Source organism: Aythya marila, assembly GCF_965140915.1.
Source record: "Aythya marila genome assembly, chromosome: 7".
NCBI lineage: Eukaryota > Metazoa > Chordata > Aves > Anseriformes > Anatidae > Aythya > Aythya marila.
Window position 1 is genome coordinate 9471932 of NC_139048.1, and position 27534 is coordinate 9499465.

At 38.2% G+C, this 27534-nt stretch overlaps 1 protein-coding gene across 4 annotated transcripts in view; it reads right to left on the reverse strand.

Moving 5' to 3' along the window:
• The window catches only part of VTI1A (vesicle transport through interaction with t-SNAREs 1A), a 271732-nt gene that overhangs the window by 2941 nt on the left and 241257 nt on the right, over window positions 1-27534 (reverse strand). For all 4 annotated transcript variants that reach the window (XM_082764720.1, XM_082764721.1, XM_082764718.1 and 1 more), the window contains one exon: window positions 1-1359. This exon is cut by the window's left edge. Coding sequence is in view for 2 of the 4 variants with exons in the window: in XM_082764718.1 (XP_082620844.1) it covers window positions 1266-1359 (94 nt within the window). In the remaining 2 variants the exon portion in view is untranslated. The remainder of the gene's footprint in view (window positions 1360-27534) is intronic.

The following is a 27534-nucleotide window of genomic DNA, read 5'->3' on the forward strand; positions in this document are numbered from 1 at the left end:
TTTTCAGCTTTTTGTTTCACGAAAGCATTTTAGAGCTTAAGTTCAAGGGCATAAAATCCCTCTCAAATTGTAGTATTTGTAAGGGATTACATACAAGGAGTTGAAAAGTTATCATGAAAATTACTTTACTACATCACCAGAAAATGATCTTTGCTGGAGCTATAAGCTTAATTATAAGCCAAATAACCCACACATATCTATAGGAGAGGCACGGCCCACAGGAAAAGAGAAACACAGCTCATTTACACACAGGTAGCCTAGAAGATGAAATTCTGATATATTGTATGAGCTAAAAGCATGTATAAATTAACATTTTTACAGTTTCTGTTTAAAAGGGGGAACATCACATCAGAATCGAATACACTAAAAATATTTTCAACAGATGGTGTCAACATAGGCCAATATGCAAAATCTAGATTTTTGTTTAATGGTAGTCAAGTGCTTGCCACTAAACTATTATTTAGGATCTCTTTTCAATCAGCAATGAATAGGTAAGTATCTTTGTACACCTTTAATAAAGATCTAGTGTGTGCACTTATCAACACTGGAAGATTTGAAACTGATTCAACAGATGGACTGTGGTCACAACTACCTTTTTGGGCAAGTGATGCTTTATCATAATCTTGATGGAAGTGTTTTGAATAAGCAGAAAAGAAAGCTTAAATTAAAAATAAAAAGTTAAATAATGTTTTGGATTTACAGGAGATATTAAACATCATCTAAAGGTTGCTCTCTTTTAAAAACTACCTGCTGTTCTTAACCAGCTTACCTCTATTACCATGATTCATGATCAGGAGTTAGCCACAGGAGACAGGTTCACTTTCTACATCATTGGCCTGTGCTTTACTCGTATTCTACATCACATAAGGTCAGATACTGCTTGATATTCATACACCCTGTATAGCACAAGAAAAGTGCAAAGACCACTTTTACCTCTCTAAACTCTTCCAACTTACATACTAATTGCCTGGGGTAGAATTGGACACACACTAGGTCTTTCTACACCAGAGCAAGCCCTCCCCCAAACAAATATTAAGATTCCAGAAACACTCAGATAAAGACAAAAAATATAAGAAAAATAATCAACCCCACATGCCATCAACTATGCCATCAATAATACAAAATATTTTACACCACTTGCACCTGAGTTGAATAGTGGAAAAGAGAGGGAGACTCTGTCAGTGCAAGAGAATGATTCATGTGACCACTTTGTCTTAATTACTCAGAACAAGCAGTTTGTTGCTGCTTAGTGAAGAACAAAGATATCAGCGTCTCTTGACAGAAAAATAAATAGCCATCGCGGTCGTGAGGATGATGAAGAGTGCCAGAACAACAATCAAAATTCGGTTTTGGATGATCCTGAAAAAAAAAACAGAAGAGACAAAAAGAAAAAACAAAACAGTGAGAATAGTAGAATATATATAAAACGTTAAAAAGAGATACAAAGAAAACTATTATGGAGAAAAGGCATGTGCCCACAAATTTAGGATTTCCTACACCATTCTGAATATCTTGATTCTTTTCATTTCTTTCAATGTCCAGTGTTTCTAAACATTTCTTTATGAAGCTATTAAATCCGACTTTAGCATTCAGGAAAGAATGAGCCTTTTCTTAATTATGCATACATATAAACATATATTAGAATAACTGAAGTACATGACGTTACAATTTATTAACCTTCTAAAACAAATTAAATTATTACTCCTCAGCTGATGCAATCCAAGCAGGGTGCTCTGTAGTTGTAAATACCATTACATTCTTAAAGCCATTCTGAAATCTTCACAGCTTAAAGAAACAATTTATTAATTTTCAAGGGATTTTATCATTAAGGTACAACATTTCAAGGAAACACATGTCAATGAGATACTTACTTGTACTAAAACACCAAGGGAAAAGTATAAAAGATAGTTTTGAATAAAAGGATGATATAAAGAAGCAAGTGTCAAACTGTGAAGCTTATGTTGTAAAAGCATCTCCTGTCTCTGTAGCATACCTTTACTTATGGTAATAGGCAAACGTTACACTTACTATCGTGCCTAAGAAAATGGAAATTAGTAGTAATAAAAAGTAGTAGAAAGTCATAATATTGTTCAATCATTTTTGTGAGAAATCCCTGCTTCTAAAATCAGATGTCACATCGTTTCAGATTTCCTGAATTTAATACGTCAGTTAAAATGGATAAATCAATTAATATTGGAATTTGAGGTATTTTACAAAAGCATTCTGAATTGTATGAATCTAATTTTTTTTTTCCATTCTCACAGAGGAGGAAGAATATTTTTATAGGCTTTTTGTGAAACAAGAACTTTTGCAAAACATATTTGTACATGAAGCATATCATCAGAATTGGAGAGATACAGCAAACAAAACAAAATAAAACAAAAAAATCAAACTCAAACCAAGAAAACCAATAATGAAAGAGCCCTACATTGTTTTTATTCTTTTTATTTTTATTACTTTTTTTTTTTTCCCTCATGCTTCTGCAAAACAAATCTAAACAAAGCTTTTACTAACCCATGGTAAAAAGAAGTAAAACTGTTTTGTGAAGCACAAGGCTCAAACTTGAAGAGAGAGAAAGTAATGTGTTAAGCTGAGCATATTTCATATGGTGAAAGAGAGAAGAAACTCTAGAGAGCAGAGGGGAGTTTTCCTTGGTAAGTGTTTTTCATTTGGATGCGGGTGAATATACATATAAATTATATTGGAAAGTGTAAAGAAAAATGCAGTTTTAACCAACTCCAGCTCTCTCCCTGCTTACCCCCCACCTAAAGAAAAAGAAGCAAATGGATGGATGAAAACTGTCACATCAGACAGACACCCTCCCCTGTGACACTCTAAAAGGACTAGCTCTCTATCCTCCTGACAGGTTACAAAATGATCACATTTGCTGACACGTCTTCCGCAAAACTGCTTTAGTGTTTGTGTCCACTTTCCTAGCAGGAGATGAATGGGCTGCTTTGTCCTCATTTATCACTTAAAGCTGAACTAAGATCTGTCTCGTTTATTTTTCCCTTCCTCACTAGAAAGGCTCAACCACAGCATTAATTCTTTTGCGATGACAGCTAATTCAAACTTAACAGGCAATATTTACTCTGCCAAAAGGATGAGGAGGAGGGAGGGATGTTTCTCACTCTTAAAAAAAAAAAAAAGTGTAACAGGCTAACAAAATAAAGCTAATTAAGGGCTTTTGGTTCTTGTTGGTTTGCACTTCAATTTAACACCTGAACTTACAAGCTTGTCTTTTGTGGCGGGGTGTGACATTCTCTGCCAAACACCTGATAACAAACAATTTGCCCAGGCAAATGCATGAAAACCAGAATATATATTTACTCACTCACCCTCATCACTCCTGAAAAGACACTCAGCAAAATTGAAACTCAGCAGTGAAATAGATTAAAAGCATGAAAACTCTTAAAACATTCAGCCTTAAGTAATACACAGTGCAGCTGGCTTGACAACCATTTTATTTGTGGGATGTGGGCCCCAAGGCATCCATAATGCTAATTTACAAAGGATTAACTGTGAGTGAAACTCGCTTAATCTAACACATAGTTAGGCAAAGGCATACGTAACATACCGAGTGTTTAAATCAACTCCTCCTATCTCTGGCCCCTGAAAAGGCATTTCATCATCTGCGATTTAAAATTACATTTTTCTTTTTTTTTTTATTATTTTTAAAGCCAAATCCTCCAAATGCTTTATTTTTAATACTCTGGCAGTACACACCCAATTGCAAGATTATTTAATCACTGTCCATGCCTCTAAAATCCTTGTCAAGAGAACATTGAGCTAGGCATGCTGCCACCTGTATCTGCTAATTGAAGGTTCACTTACAGTGGGAATCTAGGAAATACATATCAAAGTTCAATTTCTAGGAATCTGAATTAGTCTGCACAGTGCAGCAAAAGAATATCATATTAAAAGGAACAAATTAATCATGAAATAGGATGGATGTTATCAACAGACTCCTACACTGAAGTATTATATACTTTTAATATTCAAGCCCACAGTTAAAGATTAATTTTATATCTTTTAAAAAAGAATAACATCAAGTTTTACTGTTTTACTTTCAAGTGAGCAAGTAAAATTAAACTAACTGCAAACTACCAGAAGGATGGGGCTTGGAGAAAAAGGATAGAGTGGTCTGGTAGCAGCAGGACAGACTTGTGGAGGGGACAGCAAAGAGTGCCTGTGGAAGCCTGATGCCAGGAGCTGCTGCTCAGACAGTGAACACAAGTTCTGGGTGTCAGCACATTTCAGATCTCAAAGTCAATAGGCAAGGGCAACCCTTTAGAGTAAAGAAAAAATGAAGAGGAAAGGGGGTTTTGCTTGGTGCTATGCAGTCAAGCCAGCTCACAGTGGTAGAACAATGGTTGGCATTGGCAGGACCCATCTGTAGAGAAGCCTATAGTGCTGTCACAGCCAGACACTGCCAGTGGGTATTGCTCTAGGCAAAGCATCAAGGAATTTAAATGGGGGAGGGAGTGATAATACCAAAGGGGAAGAAAATGGGGCCTAACACTCACTACAAAAAATCCCAAAGGCTAACATGTTCACAAGAAGCAGATGATATTCTTTTATCTTTACTACACCTTAAATTCAACAAAATCTGGTGAATGAGGAAGCCCAGATTCTTCTTTGAAAATGCAAAGCATGTTTACAGGGTAAATAATTTAAGAAAGAATATATACTTGAAAGAAGACACCCATTGAAACATCCATGGCTAAAATGCCTGAAGGCAAAAACTTGTGCATTTGCATGCTGCATTTTATTAAGTTAGCACACTGTAGCTTTAAAAGAATGCATGGCCAAATTAAGAGGAATGTGTGACTGAAACATCAAGGATTCCTCGAGTTTACATTATGAATCATAGTGCTGTTGATATGAGATGAATTAACCATTTAGTCGATGCAGCTTGTGCACTGAATTCACACCAAGTTCTGCTGGAGCCCGGCGTGCTGGAGCTTGTTAACAGCCAATGTCTACTGCTCCTTTCATACTCGAAACTCGAAGAGCACAAGGGCTCATTCTGCTTTTAGTTAGAAGAGTCAAAAAATCTGTGCTTTTAAACCAAGCTCCATCTAGTTTATCATGGACAGCAGCCCAAAATATTTGGGTGCAAAACCACATAGAAACAGTAACTAAAGCAGATGCAAGGGGAACATTAAAGGATGTCTGGGAGAGCATGCCGGGCTAGCTTGCTGGGCTATCAGCGCTGAAAGCACATCCTATTGCTGGTGCATTTCCTTCTGCTCCCGATTTCTAAACACCTGACCTTCTTTGCCAGCTTCTGGTCGTAGTGCCTAACCTCTGACTACCGTCACACCGGAGGCTCTCTCTGGAGCCTGTGCCAACTTTATTCTGTGAGTTGATGAGCCACACACACAGTCTGCTTTCCTTCCAGGGAGCGAGGGGATCACCCCTTCGATGCACATGGAGATCACTGCTTTGGAGAAAAAGTCCCACACCCATTTCCAAACACTGACATCCCTGGCAAATCCGTTCCCCGTACCCACACCACACCAGAAATTGTGCTGCCTTTCAACATTGCAAAACCCAAGATGATTCTCCCCTCTCTGTAGCTTCAGACATGCACACACACAATGGGTCCAACTCTGTTTGTGACATGTTTAGATCTGTGCCGTATAAACACAAAGCAGTTCCCAAATAAGCTTTTGCAAACCTTACATTAAGGATGCCAACCGTGTTTAAACCTTTTTACAAAACTGCATTCATTAGCAGGGGAGTGCACGACATCTATATGGGTTCAGCCTGATGTCTTGCACATGTCTTAGTGCCTGATTGACCAGCATTGAATAATGATGCCTTGCCATTAAGCACTGATGGTACAATAACAATTGTCATGAAAATTAGCAATCATGGTAACATGTTAACTAAATACGGATATAAACGAACCAGTGCAGACTCTGGGTGCTTAAAGAGTTTTGTGTGCTTAACTTGAAATAATGAAGACTACAAATAAAATACAGCAAAAATTTCTTACAGAAGCTCAACTCTGACACTGATACAAATAAAAAAAATGCAAACGGCTTGGGGAACCAGTTAGCACACATTCATTACAACACAGCTCTTTATTCTTAAAGAAAATGTCTTGAAAAATAGTGTCCTCAAGAACACAGACTGATTGATGACGGAGCACTGTCCAACAGTGTTTCACTGTAATATATGCATTTAAGATGTAACTAGAAATGATTCCTATCAGTCTACTGGGCAGAAAGGCTTCTTCTTTGTATACAAGAGTACCTTTTAAACGGGCACTTTGAATTACACATTTTTAGGTACTCTTTTATTTGTGACCTCAGTTTTTGCTAACATGCAAAAATATAGGTGCATATAAATCAGTGGCAAGTGGCTTTTAAATACCCAACATTCATGAGCAAATCAGCAGATTCAAACAAACATAAAGTGTAGGTTCAGTCACACGAGGAAATACATACCAGTATTTGTGAAATATATATCAGTAAATGTGAACTTAAAGTAATACAGCTATACTCGATTACCTTCTGGGACAGACATTATTATTACTATATCTAAGGACATACATGATACTTTATATCAGGGGCTTTTAAATCAGAGAACTAGACCCAGCATAGGGGAATAAAATGTTATGATTGGTAAAGCAAAGCCTTAGATACATAATGCTAAATCTCTTAAGTTAAGGGTATCTGGGGGCTGTTCAAGTAACTATTCATTTTTCCAATCTTTAGGTTTAAGAATGCTTTTCTTAAATAAAAGCAGCTGAAAAGAACTAGAAAGGCTGTGGCAAAACATGGCAACCTACTGAAATGAGTAAGAGAACCCTGCCTAGCAAAAATTACAGCTGGTTGGAAGTATCTCACTTGAGACATGTTTCATCATTAACAACAGAAATTAGAAAGCAGAAATATCAGTCCAAAAAATACCAGCACAACTTGCATAACTCCCTAGCCCGCTTTGAGCTGACTTTGGAGAAAGCGAAGAATTTGAAAATAATCAAGGTTTTTTCTTCCCTCCTAAAACTCTGAAAATAAGTTCAAGTTTTTTTTCTTTTTCTTTTGTGTTCTCCAGGTGAGCAGAACCAATTCCATTGTAATTGTCATTGCATATTTAAAGGTGAAAAGGCTCTGGGGGGTGAGAGAATGGCTTACTTCATGCCAAAAAGGCCTAGCTGTCTGGGCTTCCCCTCCAGTCTGGAGACAGGCCATTTCCAGTAGGAGCCTATATCGTGTTCCTTGAATTCCCTCCCAAAGGTGCAATTCCTTGCCTTTGGGCTATGGGTTATAGTTTCCTGTGTGCAAATTCTTTTGAAAATCCATTAAAAAAAATGCTGAAAACTGAGCAGATAATGAGATTAAAGATTTGGAATTAGAGGAAAGGGGAATAATAATAATAGAAAAGAATAGAAATAGAATAGAATGGCATTTTTCTAGGAGAAGAACATTTTTTTTTTTTTTTAAGAGATAGACCTTACAACTTAACTAATATATTGTGGCTGGGGAGTAGTGCATGCAGAGATAAATACTCTAGCTTTAAAGATCAGTCTAAAGGACTGGAGCTGTATACTTATAATAACATGGATACCAATCTCTAGTTATAATATTACACTCAAACCACATCAATGTGTTTCCACCTGGGCTCTGAATGAAAGAATGAGTCATGTAATAACAGGTGCAGGAAGGTAGTCACACTATCCAGCTTTAAACATATAAATTATATCTAGCTAATCTCTCTCAGCTCCTTGTGTATATGAGCTAGAGGCCTGCTCTGAACTGCCTTCTCTTTTTCCTGTCCATATATGCATCCCAGGAGAACTAGTCAGTTAAGTTAGCTGGCTAGGTTAGGTGTCTACAGATTTGGTAGGGATGACTATCCTTCAAAGCTTAAAGATGAGGTCCAAGCAAGAGTGACTGTTTTCCCAAGACCAAATTGGCTTGGAGAAAGCTTGTTTGAAGGCAAAATCATCCACCAAAGGCTTTATCAAGTTGTAAAGTGTCTTTCCTCATTAATGAGAAAAACTACAGAGGTGAAACTCACCAGTAACTTGGTAGATTTTGTCAATAATTAATTAGCCAGTAAGTACCTTGATTCACCATCTCTCTTTAAAGGATCCCATATTTCCATACAAATTTCTGAGCAGAATCAAACCCCCTTCCCCTTTGACAGGAATTCTGGAGGAACGGGAGATGGGAACAACAGTAAAATATCTCCCTGGGATGAATGCCTCCTGAAACACATTGTGGTTCCATGGCTCAAGGAGATACGTTTTTTATCTCAAGGAGATAGGTTCAAAGAACTACGTTTTGTCACCTTCTGACACTCTCACAGTTAAGACTGAAAATTAAACTGAAATTCAAAGTATTTGTTAGTTAAAACACTTACTGACATATTTAATTCTGAATTGAAATCTTGTAATACATTCCAAATATAGCAGAAGTGTATGAGCACCTTTGGAATATAGTGTTATTTGGTGGCCATCAGGATCATGATTATCATAGCTTACACAAATTCTGTCTCAAGGAACTGGTAGTCTCAGGAGGTACAAATAGTACACAGGTGACCACAGAAATCTGGGGGGAAGAAGTGGATGACAGCTCTACTGAAGTGGCCTGAGAAGGAAAGATATCTGCAGGACTAACTGGAAGACAAATATACAAAGACTTCAGCACTCAAACTGCAATAATATGGAAAGCCGAAAGAGGACCTTGTGGACAGTAGAACTAAAGATAAAAAGGCAAAGGGAAGGATACTGCACATCTACTAGCTCAGCTTATTCATTGATTATTTTTAGAACACATGGGAAGGTATTTCTGAAGGATGAAAAGCTTGCTTCCACTTATGAGAGACTGACATTGAACATTTTTCTGCACTGTCCTTAGTGACACAACTTCAGCTTTCTCCTGTCTCCATGTCCACTCCTTCCATGGAGGGAACAAATTAGATTATTACTGTCATTAGGAGGAACAGCGGGTGGCTTCCGGGGCCATGGAAACTCACCAACCAAAACTGGGAGGGGGGGGGGGGGGGTTAATTCATTTCATGCAAAACAGAGGCAACACCAGATCTCTTTGGCAAGTCTAAATGAAGATCACGTGTGCAGTAGCAACTGCAAGTGGAAGGAGTCAAGGTTGCATTAATCTCCAACCAGCCTTTCTCAGGGTACTGAAGTATCAAGAAGAACAAATCATACATTTAGTCACCTGAGCATGACTAAGAACCATAGGCCTCAGCAAACATTACAAGCGCTTTAGAAAGAGCTCTGAGGGAGGGTAGATAGCCCAGCTGTCAGAATAATGGCATTCTTCAGCACACTGACCGCATATAGCCCTTGTCCTCAAACAGTTAATATGAAAAAAAAAACAAAAAACAAAACAAAAAAAAAAAACAAAAACAAAAACAAAAAACAACTAACCCCAGTCCCCTCAAAGCTGAAGCAATTACTTCTCCAGCAGAAGAAATGTATGCAAGCTATAAAATGACAAGAACATACATGATTACGAATGGACTTTTTAAATAAATATAGTTAAGTCTATATTCTGTGCAATTTAAAGAAAGCAAAGTTGTCTTAAGTCTGCATTTTATCAACTTTCATAATCATTAGATAGCACTATAATATATATCTTAAACTGATGAAAGAAAGTAACATCTTTTACCTTGCCTCACTTTAATGATAAACCTACAGCTTTTAAGTGTGATGAACCTGGAGACTGGACATTACTTTGCTTATATTGTTTTCCCCTTATCATGCTATATTTGACTGGGCATCTTGTTGTATGGCAAGTTTGCTACAATTGTCTTAACAGTGTTGACCTCTTTTGTAAAAACCTGGAGGCATCTGCAACAATTGTTCCTGAAGATGTGCTCTCCAAAATGTTACCATTTCATGGCACTTCTTGAATGATAGAATAGATTTTTTTTTGGTATGTATTCTTTTTTTTTTTCTTTTTTTTTTTTTTTCAAATGCTCTAAAAGAAAGGAAAACAATCATGGCTAAGGCCATTTGTGAGATGGCATTAAAAGAGCCTACTCTGAGACAGATAAAAATAATGAGAATCTTTCTGTCAAGAAGGATTTAGAAAATATCACTAGCATTATTAAAATTTAATTTTTTACTGTGCTTTTTGGTTCCCCCTTTTCCAGTGATAATGAGCAGGACTGCACACCTCCACATTGCTAGTACTTGTTTTGAGCAATAAATTCAGCCTTCCAGTCTGAAGACATTTCAGACAACAATTTTGACTGCTATAGGCTTATTTTTCAACCTGTTCTGTGCTTTGAGTCTTCCTATAAAAACCAGTTCATAAGCTAATTTTCCACAAGGCCAGTGGAACAAATAAAAATCAATTTTTGCCCAACTGGTTTAGAGAAAACCTGGGAATAGTGAAGACAGAACAGTGAAAAATAAAAAGAATCGATGTATTCACAAATGGTTTACCTGATAGAGAACTATCAAATTAGTTGACAGGAGATACTTGCCACTATTAGAGTATTTTCTTTTCAGCATGTTACAGTATTTCTATTAGGGGAGCAGAAATGCCTCTACTTTGTTATGACCTCAGACACCTCGGTTTAATAACCACACCGAGCCTCCATGCATTCTGTAAAACTACAGGGCACAAAGTCAAAGTGCAGGAGCACTTGCAGATCTTGCAACCGGAGGGACCTGCAAGCCCAACCTGGCTTAGAGTGGGTGTAAGTTTTCATGATCTCGTAGAAAGGGCGAAGATTCCTGTCTCAGTGAACACAGGGAGACGTTCATGACCTCAGGCCAACCTTGTCAAGAGGAATTTGGTCCATCAAGAAGGAAAAAATTGTAAAACACTGCCCAGACTTCCCTCCCCAGCTAGAAAAACAGATGCTCAGGAGTACGCTGAAGACTAATTAGTTTAATATCTCTTGGAGAGCAGAATACAAAATTTTCCAAAGACTGGAATCCCATCCTTAGACTTCAAAACTTTCAGAATCCCAAGTACAACTCAGGACATAGACTTTAATATCGAGGTTCAGTCCATTTCATAATCCTCTCCATTAATTAGGCAAGTGATTTTGAAACTGTGATACTGGGAAGGGATTGGGTAGTTTCTTATGCCTTATGTCTGCCTGCAGTCAGAAAAACATGTCTGAAAACTGACTGAAGAACAGAATCTGCTTTTTAATACAAATTAAACATCATTCCTGTAGAAATAATACAAATCTGTAATTTACAAGCTTAAATATTAGGGAAGCTATTTTTAAGTAGCTGTAATCTTCACCATAGTACATAGCATTTTATACACTCCTTCATTTTTATGAGTTGGCATTAGAATGTGACTCATTTTAACAGAAAAAAAAAAAAAGGATTAAGTATGTCAATCTGAAGTCAAAGCTGCATATTTCCTATTTAAGAATATTGTAACACACCATGGAGACATCATTTCTAGGGCCAAACAAAACCTTATTCAGTAAAGAAATGGCATAAAATATAAAATATTTAGCAGAGGAAGGGTACTTGGAGTTAAGCAGTTTCACTGCCAGTAAACAGCATCATAATAAATAGTGTGCATCTAGAAAAAAAAAATGCATACCTGTTCTTCCCTATTCAAGATGTATCATGTATCACCTCAGCCTTGGAAACTAATGACAATATTACCCATCTACTAAGTATATTCAGGGAGAAACTAAAAACACCACACATTTTGATTCTGAATCTCCTACAACTGATGTTAATTTGCTTATGATATCTGCCTGATTTAGAGCTAATCTTCTGTAAATTGACTCCTAATGCTGTCTGAAATAATCCTCTTAATGCTGGTCTGTCTTGAGCACTTTATATCAAATACCATGAAATACTCAAGCATATATAAGGCGTATGGTATTTGTAGTGCTGTTGGCTGCTCTCAAATATTTGCTGTGGGCTCAACTGTGCCATGAAGAAACAAGCATGGTGCAGAGCCATGCTGCCTTGGGGCAGCTCCAGGAAAAGCACCAGGTCATGTTGCTCTGGCTGTCCCCTTTGAAGGGGACAATACACCAGGATTGTGTCTTACCACTCCTGGCCACTGCAGAGAAGAGATGCTCTTTGCCTCTTTACAAAATGGTGCAGGAAGGTGGAATTCTGTATTCCATACTTCCCACCTCCAGAGCACATGATAATGAGAAAAAGCAAACAGTTTGGGCTTTGAGATTTCAGAATGACAACATCAGTGTTAAACAGCACTAATTATCAGCTGGAAGCCTAATCTGCTAACTGGTTTGAAAAGAGAGAGACAGACAATTTCGTTTCTTCAGATGGAAAAAATACATTTAAGGGTGTTGCTTCAACATTGGTCAACTTAATTATTATTGTCAGTGTGCAAACTCTGTATTCAAAAATATATTTTTTTTCCACTAAATCCATTGGAACAATTTTCTCCCCCAAAGTTAATTTAACGATACAGCTGAAAACCTAATTGATACTGGTGAGCAATGCAATTCCAACATATTATTTTCTTGGTTTTTGAAACTTAAATGGCAGGCACACGTTTGACTGAATGGACCTCTTTATGTTTTAACAGGCAGTTTATTGGCCCAGACTCCAACATATAACAAGCACAATTGCAAGAGCAATACATTTTTAATTGAAAAATTCATGTATTTTTACTATGAAAGTGACTCAAATTACAAGAAACTTTGTCAGGTAAAGGGCTTAAATTTATATATATATTTATATATATATATGTATATATATATATATATGGAATGTTGTTTAGAAATTATATTCTTACCATAGCAAATGCTTACAGGAGGCTATTAAAAGAAAAAAGATATATGTTGTTTAAATTGTATTTTATTGGAGCTTGTTTTTTTTTTCGTATATTAAAGAACAGATAAAGCACAGTGATCAGTGAGCTGTATGTGTCCAACAGCCCTTCAAGAGCCTTGTGGAAATGTATAAAACAAGCAGTGATACAATCCTTTGCCAAACACTGTCATAAATTTTTTATTTGGCAGCTAACATTCTCACTAGTTTTCTTGGCAGCAATTGGGACCTTTAGCAAGAAAGGTGCAGGAGAAAAATACCTTGTTTAGAGATGTTTTCAACACTTTCTGGGATTTTTCAGAACTTCTGCCTGCAGCACATTTTACAACCACAGTCTCCAGTCACCTGATGAGTAGGTGGTGGTTTAAAACTTTTTTTTTTTTTTTTTTTTTTTTTAAATATAGACAGCCTACTACCCCCCTCTGGCCTTCAGCCTCCAATGTGAGCATGGAGGGGGGCTGCGTGCTCCACAGAGATACAAGTGGTTGCTCCTCTCTGTCTAGACACAAAACTGAAAATAATATCAGAATGTACTTTTCATTGCTCCTGATACTATCTGTATCTTATTCCCTGATGACAGAGATAAATGAAAGGCAAACATGTGCTGATTACTTTTGCATTTTTGCTTTGGAGATCTCTGCAGAAAAGCTGGTCACAGGTGCAGCTACCCTGGTCAGCTGGTGGACTGACTGATAAACAGAACTGTGAAATAGATTTCTGTACCCAGAACTGCTCTTCAAGGAGTGCTATTTTTTTTTTTTCTTTTATTCTTTTTTTAAGATATACTAAACTCAACATCTGACGCAGAGCCTTCCTGAGTGCACCCAGATATGCTGATGCGTTGTATATGTGAAACTATGGTTCCAGCAGTCCAACGACTTGGATTGTACAGGCTGGAATTATATAGTGAGCTCTCACTGATCCACTTACAGAGCAGATGTTTTATTTTATGGTCTTTCACTGTTTCAGAATAGAAATAAGATTAACCTCTTTTGCATCTCAGCAACTTCCTGCAAAACTTTCACAACATGACACATTTCAGCCCTTCCCATGGACATAAAGAAAACAGTTTGTCTTAACTAGACATGGACCAGGAGAGGCACGTTTTCCTTATTTGTCTGAAGTTGGAAAAGTTGGAATTTAGTTTTAGACAGTATAAATTGCTTTAAACACAGGCTTAATTAAAGTAACGATGCTACACTTATAAACACAACCTATTATGCTTCCCCACAGCTTGTGTTCCAGTTTTGTCTGTCTTGTTTACCAGGGGCATCATCTGCTCAAAAACTTTGTAGAGCACACACAGACATCTAGTGGCTGGTGAAAACACTGCAAGCATGTCATTGCATCTGATACAGCTCTATTGGAGACACTGAAGTTATGCCAGGTATGAGTTGAGCTAATTTTGTCTCTGTTACAACTATGGATGGGCAATCAAACAGAGAGCGAATTGCTCTCTTTGTGCCATCTCATGTAATCATGCTGCCTCTGGTGAGAGAGCTGCTCTCTTGGCAACTCTGGCTTCCCAAATTTCCCTAATCGCTGGTTCATTTTAATTCACAATCTGAGCTATTTTTGCCTTTCTTCAGAACAGCTTTAAATTTCTCTCTCCTTGCTATTATTTTGTTTTACTCAGAAACTGAAGGGTTTAGTTATGTAATGTCATTCAACAGATAGGTTCTCTGAATGCACACAGTGAAAGGCTATTGGAAAGCGACAGAGTAAAACAATTATACAGAAAACAAAACACACCGACAAAAAATATACAGTCAATAATAAATTCTAAATTGCTGGTAGAGGAATACAATTTGATCTACAGCCCACATCCCTCAATGGAAAGATGTCCATAACTTCAGTGGGGTTTGAGTCCCACATCTGCAAAGGAGATCAAGAGCCACGGTTTTACACAACGTTGTAAGAATTCAGCGCCCTGATTCTGCTCTCAGTTACACCAATTTAAATCAAGCGGTACTCGGTGGTGTCATAACCCTGTACATCTGTGTCAGACCCTGTGTTGCAAGGGCAGAGTTGATGCCAAGAATGCAAAACAGATGTTGCTTTCCTAATGTTTTCTTGTTGTCATTTAAGTTGTTTTTGTTGGGTTCTGTTTTGATTTTGGTGAATAAAACAGGTCGGCAGGACTTTTCAGAGGGCAGACTGGAGCAACATTTCTGCATCTTCTCTTTCATTTTGTGTATGTGTGTGAATATGCAGAGAGTTTGAGTTACAAGTGGGAAAAATCTTTTTTTTTTTTTTTTTTTTTTTTTTTTTAAGCTTCATTTGAGCTATGCACTGTTCCCTTGGGGCAAAGTGAAAGGTAGCTATTTGCGGATGGGAAAAAGGGCTTTTGTGAACAGCAAAACTGCATCACCGAACAGCTTAAGAAAAAGATTTTTTGAAGTTATTTTTTACTACAATTTTAAGAGGAAACGGGGATAAATATATCTTTTTTTCATGTTGACTCATTAACAAATTTAGCAATAAACACTTTATAATTAAGTCCACTAGTTTACTGCTGTCTAGAAGTTTCTCAATACTCTTTGCACAGAAGGTTTTGGAAAATGTAGAACTAAGTAACAGGGAAGGCAACTCCCAACAGCTTGCTCAAGCAAATCTATCAGAGGCTTAAACTCACTTCTGAACACTGAAATTTGAGATGCCGTATCAAATAAGCAGCTCTTTTTCCCTCAAGAGAAGAAACTGGGTGTAGCTAACCTAGTGCATAATAGGTTTATTCTCATTCACAAAACAGGAATTACTTTATGGCCCAAAAGTAAAACTAGCGCAGAAATATACTAGCAGATTTGCTGCAGATGTGTGTTGTGACACGTATGCAGGGAATCTGCTATTAATCACATGCTAAGATTTTAATATTATGTAGGGTAATGCAGGCAATCATTATAGTGAAGGTTCTGGATTCATAAAAGCCTAACCCACAAATGGTCTTTTAAATTTAATACATTTGAGCTCACTCTCACACCGCACCAGTTGAATTCCCCGATTCACAGCCTCCCCCAGCCCCCCTGCACCCCGTTACATACATTTATTTCAGTATCTATTGTGTGTTTCTTTTTGTGTTTGTGCTCAGCTTCTTTCACTGTGACACATGACAGTTGTTGGTGAAAGTGCAGCTTTTCAATTCTCCCCCTCACCGGACTATGACAGGAATGTCCTTGTTAGAGGGGCTGTTTGTAAGACCTCTGGATCCATACCTAGTGCAGGAAATGGTCTGGCTCAGATGCTGGAAAAGCCATCCCTCACCTGAATCCTTCACAATTTGTGTCCGAACATAACTAGAACCTACGTATCTGTACCCGGGCTAGGATTACTGTGGACAATTATACCGTGGAAATGCATTATTCTGACAAAGCAATCAATCACATTATTTCTCACAATTTCAGTTCACCCCTAAAATTTTCCTTACCTCCAAAGCCAGCTGGATATTATATTACCAAAGCTGTTGAAAGGGTGTAACACTAACCATGAAGCCAAAGGCCACTAAAACTATGCAATGCATAAATTTTTATTGTTTGCTCAGCATTGAAATCTCATTAGGGCTCATAACTCATCGGCACACTGCAAACATTTGCATCTGCTGATCATGAGAACTTAGAAGGAATGTACACCTTTGGCTAATTTACTTGTTATGTTTTCAGATGAGACTGTGTGCGTTGCTTTTTACTTTCTTTTAAAAAAGTCCTTACCCGGTTGTGATTTCAATGTCCACTTTTTAAACTGCACACATTAAAACTTTCATTTACAGGCTCTCAAGGTTGTTCTGTTGCTGGCAATGTTCATGATCATCATTTTACAAAAGCTTCATTTGACTTAGTATTCAGGACAATCGCTGTTTGAAAACTGTGCCCCATAGAGCATTTCACTTCATTCATCCTTTCCGCTTTATGCAGTCACATTTTAATTAGATTAAAATTTGTCCTCCAATTAGCTTTCATTAAAGTATATAGTTTACAGCAAAAATCTCCACTGAGTTATGCTTCAAAACTGTGCCTAAAGTTTAAAATGAAATGACTGTGCAAATGAAGTGATTATGAAGATTATTACTATGCAAAAAACATCAGTCGCTTCTTGGTTTACTTATACATTTAACTCTGTAATTTATTTTGCCAACTTCAATACCTCTGTGTTCTCCAGAGTGGTAATCATAATAATACCTTGCAGTTACAGGATACCTTTCATTCCTAAGGATCCTTAGGGGCCTGATTCTGCAATCCTTATGCACATCAGTAGCTCTGAAGTCCCTGAAAGGATCTGAACGAGTGGTGCTTGCTCCACGTGAACCAAACCTAACTGCAGGTCGAGTCCTGCTCTTGGGTACCCACGTAACACGACTTGGTTTGTGCGGCTCAGAACGCAAAGCAGGTACGACCATTGTGTCAAAAGTCCCCTCACCTACCTCTGGCTGAGATGTAGCAGCTGTTTAATGGAGCATGGTTACAAGATGCATGTCTTTAAACGTGAAGACAGATATTCCTCCCCTCCCAGTTAAAACTGCAGAGAAAACTGAGGATGTAATTATCCAAAGTGGAAACGGCTCAGTAGGATGCTGGGGCTGCATCCCTTGTGTCACTCAAGTCTTCAGATGCAACTCTGCCAAGTATCGGATGCCCAGTTGCTAATACCTACTGCACATGCAAATTTATTATGTGCTGAAGGCAATATAAAGTTTACAGTTCACAAGGCTGATCCTACAACCAGAACAGACATTTGTTCTGGAGCAATCTCTCAGTGGAACACATGGGACTCTGTGCTGGAGCAGAGCTCCGCAGAAATGGATCTGTTTGCAGGAAATTCTCTTCCAATAGCAAGAGCTATAAATATATACTCATATTTGAGAGAGAGAGAGAGGGATGCAGCCAACATCTTAAAACTAAAAATAGAGATACTTGGGTTACAAAAACAGGGACCTGTCTTTGCTCTAGCAACATATTTCCAATAGGAGGAACACAGTTGAAAACAAATATTTTACTACAAGTGAAATGTAGTTTACAACCATGAGAGAGTGATTTCAGCAAAATACAGGAGTGCAAAAAACAGTGTCTCCTATTTTTCATGCATTATTTGGATGAACAATTATTAGTGAATCTTCACATCACTGAGGTAACTAGCATTATTCCCACTCAGCAGATGGCAAAACTAAAGTTTAAGGGTGTCAAAGGCTAGAGGGGAGTTTATTGTTTAAATGTTCTGACTCCATGCCCTGTACTCAAGCCAAGACCGTGTTTCCAAGATGCAAAGCATCCAGCAGCAATACTAATTTTAGGAGCCATGATCAGGTCTGTCCCTTCCTCCCCCTGCTCCCATCTCCTCTTGGTGTTCATTTCTGCCATCACGTTACAACATGCCAACCTCAGTTGTGCTGATTCAACAGCTCGTGGGTCTATGCGATGAATCAGATCAAGGAACTGATCCAGGATAAAAAAAGAAAAGGAAAAAAAAAAAAAAAAAAGGAGGAGAGGAGGGCTGTTTTACATGGGATCAATTTCATTTCAAGACATTGACTCTAGAACAGAAGTGTCCATGAAAACGAGAGGGCAGCTGGATGTAGCACAGGGATAGAATTGAGTAGTTCTGGGGGCAAGAGATCCCACTATTGATAATGATGGTTTCAAATCAAAGAACTGACATCCAAATTGTCCTGAAATTATTGCATTTTCATATTTTAACTCTTTTACATCTCTCCTTCCTTTTACTTTCCTTTGCATTTTTTGTTTTGAGTAAGATTGCAGCTGCTCTGTATTAGCTTTCTCGAGAAATTTGCAGAAGACAATTCAGAAAATCTAAGTATTTCACTTTCCTCAATTAAAATCTGGAACAACAAATTCACAATTACATTGACTATATTGCAGAAATACTGCTCCATTTTCTCAGTGGAGTTGTTGTGTTTCGTAAAATACAGACAAACTAGTCATGCTGTATGTCAAGGGTGCATTTACAAATAGTTTACAAAGGATTTAGGTGATTAGCCATACACTGAGACAGTTAATCAAATTTAAAAGCCTATTTTAGAATTCTACAGATCAAACACATATAATCCTGGTTATTGCTTTCTACCTTATATCCAACCCTAATGCACACCATTATAACATTCGTCTAACTCTTTATAAATGATTTGTGTTATCAAAAAAAAAAAAAAAAAAAAAAAGCCCAAATCCTACCTTAAGCAATGGGTTAGATAATTAGGACTTTGAGACTCCTAGACTAAATGAATCAGATCCAAAAATCAGATCTTTGGAGGTAGTTAGCCAGTCTGTGCCATGAATTAGATACTTCAAGGCCTTTAAAAATCTCAGCCCTCATCACTCTGTACATGGGACTTACGCAATTTAAAAAAGTTGGCCAAGTGTCATCCGAAAAGGCACAAATGCTGAAGTAATTACAACAGCTGAGGAACACATCTTTCCTTAGACAAAACATCAGCATCATGACAGGATGCTTAAAGCTTCATCACTTCATGCTGGTAGTGGAAAAAAAGCCCAACAATAGAAGCCTTGAGGAATGCTAAATATAATTGGTATACTTACAAAATACAGTCTGCTTAGTTAGAAAATAATGATAAGTTATTTCTTGTGATTTTACTCAGTCATTTTAACCAGTGTTTTTTTTTTTTTTTTTTTTTTTTTTAATAGTTTTTACTTGGTACTGGACCTATGGAACATTTTTAATGAAGAAATAACCTTTGTTTACTTTTTATTGCTGTGTGATTTATAAAGTTAAAAAAAAAGTGGTATCTATTCTGGTGGTATAGTGTATTTGGTGCTATTTTTGCCTAGGAATGGAAACTCGAACTGGAAATAGAGTCATTCATTAACACTTACAGGATGACATCCCGTTGACAGGCATGCAAACTTGGAAAGGTGCTACACAGGCAGTCTGAAAATACTACACTATATTTTTTTACTTCTAAGCTTCAATTAAGTAAATGTTAAAGAGGGATCAGTACTTCGTTAAGGCTAAGGGTTCATCGTTTGCAAGAGATCATCTTTCAGAAGTACAAAGACAGAAAAGTCAAGGCACTAACTACTAAATAAACTGTTTTCACAACAGAAGTGGCATCTTCAAGCCACTCTACAGTGAGGTGCCATGCCACTGCAGATCTCATTCAGATTCCGATTTTAAAGAACATTCCTCTGTACTATCAGAAAGGTCATCAATCTTTCCTGCGAGGTAGTTGGTTGTATTTGTTTTATTTTTTTAATGTAGCGAGAATGAAAATCATAAAAGGCATGAAATAAAGTTGAGGTAGATATATTCACAGATTCTAATATAGCTAGGATGCTGTTGGTGCTAATGAGCCCTTAGCAAGTGATCCTTGTCTGATACGCTCTACCAAACAAAGTACACTTACAGAAGACACAAAAATTAAAAAAAGGCAACTTTAAACCTCTTGAATTTGTGGGTCTGGGCCTAAGAATCACATTTGATCTTGCTCACAAAGTCTTGCTTCCAAAAGACACACAAAAATGTAAGGACCTTTATAATGGGAAGAAAGGAAGGAAGGAAGACAAGTTTCCATTTAAGATCTGGCATTTCAAAATGGCAGAAAGAGCAACTGAACCCTGGAGGGTCTTGCCCCTCTGTCAGATTCCTACAAGAGCAGCTCACTGGACTTCAGGTCTATCACAGCTAAATCAAAATGTCAGGACTCAAAAGCCACACCATAAATTGTGCCTTCTGAAATCCAGGTACATAATCCTCTTGGTTTTGCTTTCCATCGGGCTTCTCCAATCCTGTGCATGCCTCTGTATGGCCAATGGAGGCATGCCTTCCCTTTTTTCTTTCAGAGAAAACCTCTATTAGCCCCCAGTTTTAAAGATTTTAAATAATGCGCTCTGTCATTCCTTTTCCACCAGCTTCCTTGTTTTCTTGCTGGTTCTAAAAAAACCTTTGACCTACTCATGAGAATGCCATTTCTATTTCTGTCATCCCAAATTAACAAATGAGGAGAAAGGAAACTCCCCTGTCACTCCAAACCTTCGCCCTCTGAGTTCCCCTGACTCATCGTAGCCCTAGTGCTCCAAAATAAAGCAAGCATTAAAGGGCTGAAGCTTCAATGAGACATCAGCACTTGCTTATATGATATCCCAAATCACAGGCTAAATGGCAGTGGCGGCCAGTGAGAGCAGGTATTTGCTTCATGCTGTCCCTTTGGATACAATGGATTTATGGCCGACAATTCTAAACAAGGCTGCTATTGTCTCTTCACATTTTATCAACCTCCATTATTCATTTATGTTGATTTTGATTGATGAAGACACTTTAAAAAGGGGGGTGGGGGTGGAGGGGTAGAGGAATACTTCAACTGTTTGGTCTCTAATTCCTGTGAATCTATAGTTCATACTGGAAGAGTGTTCCTCTAAAGAAATGTCAACTTGCACATTTTTCCTTTTGCCTTTCTGACTGAAATATGGGAAGTGGAGCACAAGCAGTGCTTCCGATACATATCTGATCACCACAGATGGTGCATATCACACTGCAATCAGCCAGGAAAATCAGTGTTATTCTTTTTAATGAAAAAAGTGTTAAGATTTCTGCAAAGCCTCTTTTACATATTTACTTCCTATTCCTCAGCTAATTAAGTTTTAGGCTGGCTTGATATGTCAAAAATTGCTCGGCTCACAGAACTGAACCTAAGCAGACTAGATATAATTTCTTCATTCAAAGTGAAAGCATCTGACAGAAAGCTACTCTGATGACTCTGCGGAAGTCATAAAGAAATAGCCCAGCTTTTGCTTGTTTGCTTACAAATGTATGGTATTTACTGACCTCTCATTAAAATATCTTGACAGAGTACAGATAATAAATTATCAGATATATTTCTTTTCCATGGGAGACCATGTCTGAGGCCTAGAGGGAAAGAGATTCCTGAGAATTGTTTAAATTCAGTTCACTTCTCTCAAAGTTTTAAATGAGCTTCTGTGCAAGTACTACAAACTTCCCAAGCTCTCTGCTTACTTATGGAAAAAAAAAAAAAAAAAAGAAAAAAAAAAAAGAAAAGAGCAAGACAGACACACTCACTACATGTTTGCAGCATCTCTCCTACTCCAAGATTTGTCCCAGCACATGCTGACTACAACTTTCAATTGACTGCCATGGCCAATGGCAGCCTAGTTCCCTCTGAATATTTGGTTGCAGGATTTTATTTCTAGTTCCGCCCCTTTTTACATTTAAAATACTATAAAGAAATTATAACACAGCAAGAGAAGTAGTGAAAAAATAGACAGATAAGTTGTGAATAGACTGTCATTAGATGTCAGGGTCACCACCAGGCTGAAGAATCAACCTCTCTCTTGAAATTTTTGTGTCTAAAGTATTGGTGTTTTACAACGACTGCAGATTCAGGAAGAGAGCTTTGCTCTTCCCTATTATCTGAAAATCTGTGGTTCGAAACATTATGTGCAAAAAAGAAAACTTGACTTCTAAGAACAAATAAGCAAAGGGAGGACGAGTCTGTAGAACTGCTGAATACACAAAAGCCTGCTGCTTGACCACTCAGTTTGTTCTACAAAGCATAATTGCATGTGCCTTTTTAAATATTATGTGGTTCTTATTATTACTTTGTCTACCATCTTTCATGTTTCAAGGGAGTAGTCTTGCTACTAAGTGGTATTAGGAAGAAACTCATTCTAATTACTCTATATTTCTGCAGAAGATGTAATGGCAAATCCTGTTGATGGATACAAGAATGTGTGCAAAATCAACCAGTTCTGCTTTTGAAATTCCCATCTTCACAATTTTGACTTCTCAAACTGATCTGCTCTTAATACAATGCTAGTTGTCAAAGGCTGTCAAATAAACGATAAAGCTCTCAGGAAATAAACATCTCTCCTCTAGTAGGTTTGTATATATTTCCGCAAAAGAGAAGAATTCTAAAAGTAAATAAACACATGGGAGGATTAGAGAAGCAATAAACAAAAGCATTTCCTCATTTTGAATTTAAGAAAAGAGAAGCCTCTTTCCAGCCACTGCCAGGAAATATTACTGCGCTGAGGTGAAGTTTGTGCTATCTAGAATATTATCATAATATTAATGCTAAGTCCTCCTGCATATATGCACACACAGACACACTATATGCATATCCCCTCCAAAATTCAAAACAACTTTCTAACATGCCATTAAGGTTTCACAAGCAGAGGATTTTAATACTTGTTTGAATGATTACAGGCACAGGATTCCTTTTTGTTGTTGTTGTTGTTGTAAAATGATAAAGCTAATGCTGAAACCTTTTAGTTGTACTGAAGGAGTTTACAAGGTTCTTGATCCCTGCACCCCACCTCGATTCTCCCGTGATCCCGCTGAAAGCTTTAAAACAGTCCCCAGCACCAACATGGTACAGAGCCTGTTGAACATGCTGATCTGCTCATGATTACTCTTTGCCACTGTAAAACAATCTAACTCCTCAAGTGAATGGAGTCTGTAGCAACAATGGTGTTATTGACTTGTTGCTCCAGCTCTATTTAGTTATTACCCTCGAGGCCACAATCAATAGACTTTGCACCAAGTCAGCCTAATAAATCCCAGGCTTTCACTGGAGCTTTGCCAGGAACTGCTAGAAAATCTATGGCAGTCAAACACTTAAGAGTATGAATAACACAGAAAGCTGTACTGACAGCTGTATAAATTAATTAACAAGGAATGTTCTTATTCTTTTAAGAAGATCATAATGCCCGTTTACCATGATTTAAGGAGTCACAGGTAGAGCAACAGAAAAATTACCTTTGTGCTTTCATTTTAAATAAAAATCAAATATGATTAAAACCAAAACAGTTTCAGATTATTTTTTTCCTCCCTTTGATTATTGGATGTGCAAAAAATCTTCATTCACATTACTGCTGCGGCCATTTAATTACTCCAAGTTTCATTTAAAAAGGAACCTAGCCCAGCAAATGCTGAACATTTAGTGCAAATGGTGCAGGCATTTAAACTTGGTAAATGTTGATTGTTGTGTGTTTGTGTTACCATATCCTGCATCTGCAGTGGGGATTTAAATTGTGTTTGTAATGCAGTGATTAAAACAGAAACAAAAAGAAGGGGTGGAAACAGTTGTTCAAGAAGTAAGAGGTCGCCACTAGTGAATTCCAGGTTCTTTCAGTTCCTCTTGCAATAAGCAAATATTCTGCAGACTCAGCTCCAAGGCGCCCCATCTCGGTGTCCTGAGACACGCCAAACCTACTGTAGCAAGAGCCTGGTGCCAGCCCCGGAACAAAAGAATCTCCTTTTTCACGTTGAAAACAAACGTAGCAGATCAATAGGCTCTTACAACTGATTTGTTGCCCCAGTGGCACTTTCTGGGAGCATTCAGCTCTCCTAATGAGGGTCACAGCTCTGACGGGAAGCAACAAGCTGGGGTCAGGCAGCCAGCTGGCCTGGCACTTGACACTTGCTGCGCAGCGAAGGTGTGTGATTGTGTGCAACCTCTGGGCTGGGACAGATGCTGAAGGCTGAGTCGTGGCAGTTGTAGGGAAGGGAGGGAAAGCTTGGGCAATCGGGAAGAGCTGAACTGTGCTGTTAGCCTGGAAACATGAGAGTGATCTGCCTCAGGCCTAGGCAGAGCTGGTGTCACAGGCAAGGTGAGGAAGTCAAGGCAACACGGAGCTTTTCACCAATGCTCCACCAACCCGTGACTGAGGTTATCACCTGCTCTCGGGTGGGTGCACCCTGCCATCTTACTACTCCACCTAGTTGAGGTGTTCAACCCGCCCTGCTTCTGCTGACAGGTTTGGGAGTGCTCCCTGACAGCACCCAAACAAGCCCACCTGAGGAGAGGGCAGCGAGCAGACAGGGCACAGACACCTTCAGATGGAGAACGAGGTGTGAGCGAGCTCTGAGCTGTCTTTCACCACTTGTGAACATGATCTCACCCTGAGGACAGACACCGCAACCTTGCTAGGCTGATCAGTAGAGTTTTCTCAGACAACCAGACCTCCCGTGGCCATTTCAGGAATGCTCAGTACCAACAGAGAGGAAGAGATGAAGTTAATTTCACAGCTCTCAGTTCCTCCACTCTATTGGCAAATACACGTAATTTCATCTTTTTAAATTCAGAAGTAGGGTTTCAGGAACTTCTGATGGTTCTCATGGTTGATGAAGCAATTTCTATTAAGTCTTCAATTTCTGTTTAAGTCTTACTGCCCCATACGGACTCATGATTTTTCTGGGGGGGAAAAAAAAAGCTACACTTTGCATTTACAACCAGACCTCAAAGTGATTCTACTATTTAAGGAATTCTGAGGTTATTCCATCGATGCTGAACAGTACTCCCTTTCTTCCTTCTCTCTTTCTTTGCATTTTAGATATACCTTATGACTTTGTTTTAAAATATCCCTTTCTATACCATCATTGGTAAGGTGCATACGCATCAAACAGAATAGCTGCATGGGAATATAGCCATATTTACAAGAACAGTAAGTGAGGGGAAGAGTCAATGCTTCTGAGGGATCAATCCTGTAAAAAAAGGCTTTATTTTCTGAATCAGATTAATGTCTGTCATTTCAAAACATGAACGCTCTTTCATAGGGTCAATTTCAGCACCCTAAATTGTTATCAAAACCTGTGTTTATATCTGAAAAGATATGAACAGACTGGAGTTACTCTGTGTTTGGGTAAAAATCCCTGCATCATCCCTGAGATCATCTTGTATTGTGTGACTCCTTCATTCACTACCTTTCTGATTAGTGAGTCAGTCACTGTGAAATGCTGATGCAGTTTTTACAGTGAGCTGAGGCATTAACACACTATCAAGCAAGTTCAACAATATGTTATTTAAAACGTTATCTAAACTCTTGCATTTTCATTTTGTATGTGCAAAAAATGACTTCATGGAATACAGTTCAAACCTTAACATTCCCTACAATTCCTGACCTAGAAGTAGGACTCAGAACAGGTTATAGCGCACAACACACAAAGCAATGCAATGCTGGCATCAGTCAATATGTGGAAGACAGAGAACAAGCATCTAGGACCTGCCAAAAGCAACAGTATTGAATCTAGTGCAGGCATCTTTTTTTTTCCTTCTGAGCCAGTTTTTGCAGCATGCTCCACCACGTTGTCATGAAGCACTGTACTGCTGGAAACAGCTCTGCTTTGCTGATGAGATTTAAAACTAAGCTCCGGGTCTTTTGGGAGTCATTAAGGATCCTGAGATAAAAGTGAATCTCGTTAGCCAATCTTAAGAAACTCATATGAAGAGGAAATGTAGAAGGAGAAATAGCTGCTTATAAGCCCAGCAATGCAGAGTTTCATGAAGTCCTTGCCCATATTCTGTGCATGACCAATACAGAGGAGTACAACTGCAGAGATACAAATGATTCACTACCTCCCATTTTGTAACATCTCCAGGAATGTTGGCTATCAGCTTCACAGCACTGTCCAGCTATTTTGTCTTTACTCCACTGCTCAGCATCGTGATTCAGACCCCCTTAGCCTCAACCAAGGCAACTCTGAACACAGCTGGCACAACTGAGCTGTGCCTTTCCTCGCCCCTTGCATTCAAGCAACAATGTCTCCCTGGCTGCCTCTCCTCCACTGAGAACTTTCTACAGTGACACACACAGAGCATGAAATAGTTTCCTCGTTCTGTTCTGCTGTGCAGTTATACTACTATTTACATTTTTAAATAAGACTGGTAATTTTAAGGAATCCCAGATTTTTAAATTATTACTATTATCTTTAAGCAGGCATGATCATCTATAGGCTAAAAACCTGTTTTTTTTTTTTTTTTTTCCTCTTGTCTCTCTTTCTTCCCTATCCATCACACTGCATGAAAATCTCTATCCTCTCAGGATTCTTCCTTCATGAACTAATTTGATTGTCTTATTTTCAAGCACTGTAGCAATTGTCCTTATTAGCAATCAAATAACAGTATTTTTCTCTACATACCTAGGTTTCCTAACTTGTATATGAATAAATACAGTAATTCCCAGGCATACAGCCACTGCAAGGTAGAACTTCCAATAAATTGCATCACTCTGCAAAGTACTGCCTGCTAGACTACTCTGTAATTGTTTTTACTCCTTGAAATAATCCCCTCTGAAATCCCCGTTTAGATTTTGGCAGGTGATAATCCCAAGAGGTACCATTGTGATAGCCAACTACCCATACACCAATAAACATAAGCTTGCCAAAGCATCCTCTTCCTCTTTTTAGTTCTCCGATTTTCATATTCTTGAAGGCTGGCCCAAGAACTCTGACCAGTAGTAGACAGCCCTAAAATGAAGGAGCCAATTTAGAGGATGAAGAATATAAGTGGAAATATAGAACAGTTGAAAAATTTCACTTTAATTCAATTTTCTGAAAAACAATCCTACGCTTAAATGTACTTTGGCTGAAGACCTTAAAAGTTGTACAACTTCTTTGGCTGGTTTCTCTAAATCCAAATGTGTGCTATCTCACTTTAATCTTAACTGCTTCTTAAGGTGATAACACTGAACAATGTGGCTCTAGAATATATAGGCCAAAGAGAAGCAGGAAACATTTTTCTTTCCAGCAGGTCTGTGGAGGTATAACAAAAAGAAACACTCAGGAGCACTGGACTAGCACTGAACATAAATGATAACATTGTATGTAGCTGAGTTTTCAGTGATTTGTTCCTTTCTATCAACTGTTCTGCAGCTAATTGGCTTTGGAAAAGAATCCGTGGAAAGCTGCTATGGCTTGGTCTGCTTTAATTGGGGTGGCGCCCACCAATAGTTTCTCAGGATCAGGGAAAAGGCATCCTCCCTCCAAGTAAGGCTGTTATTTAC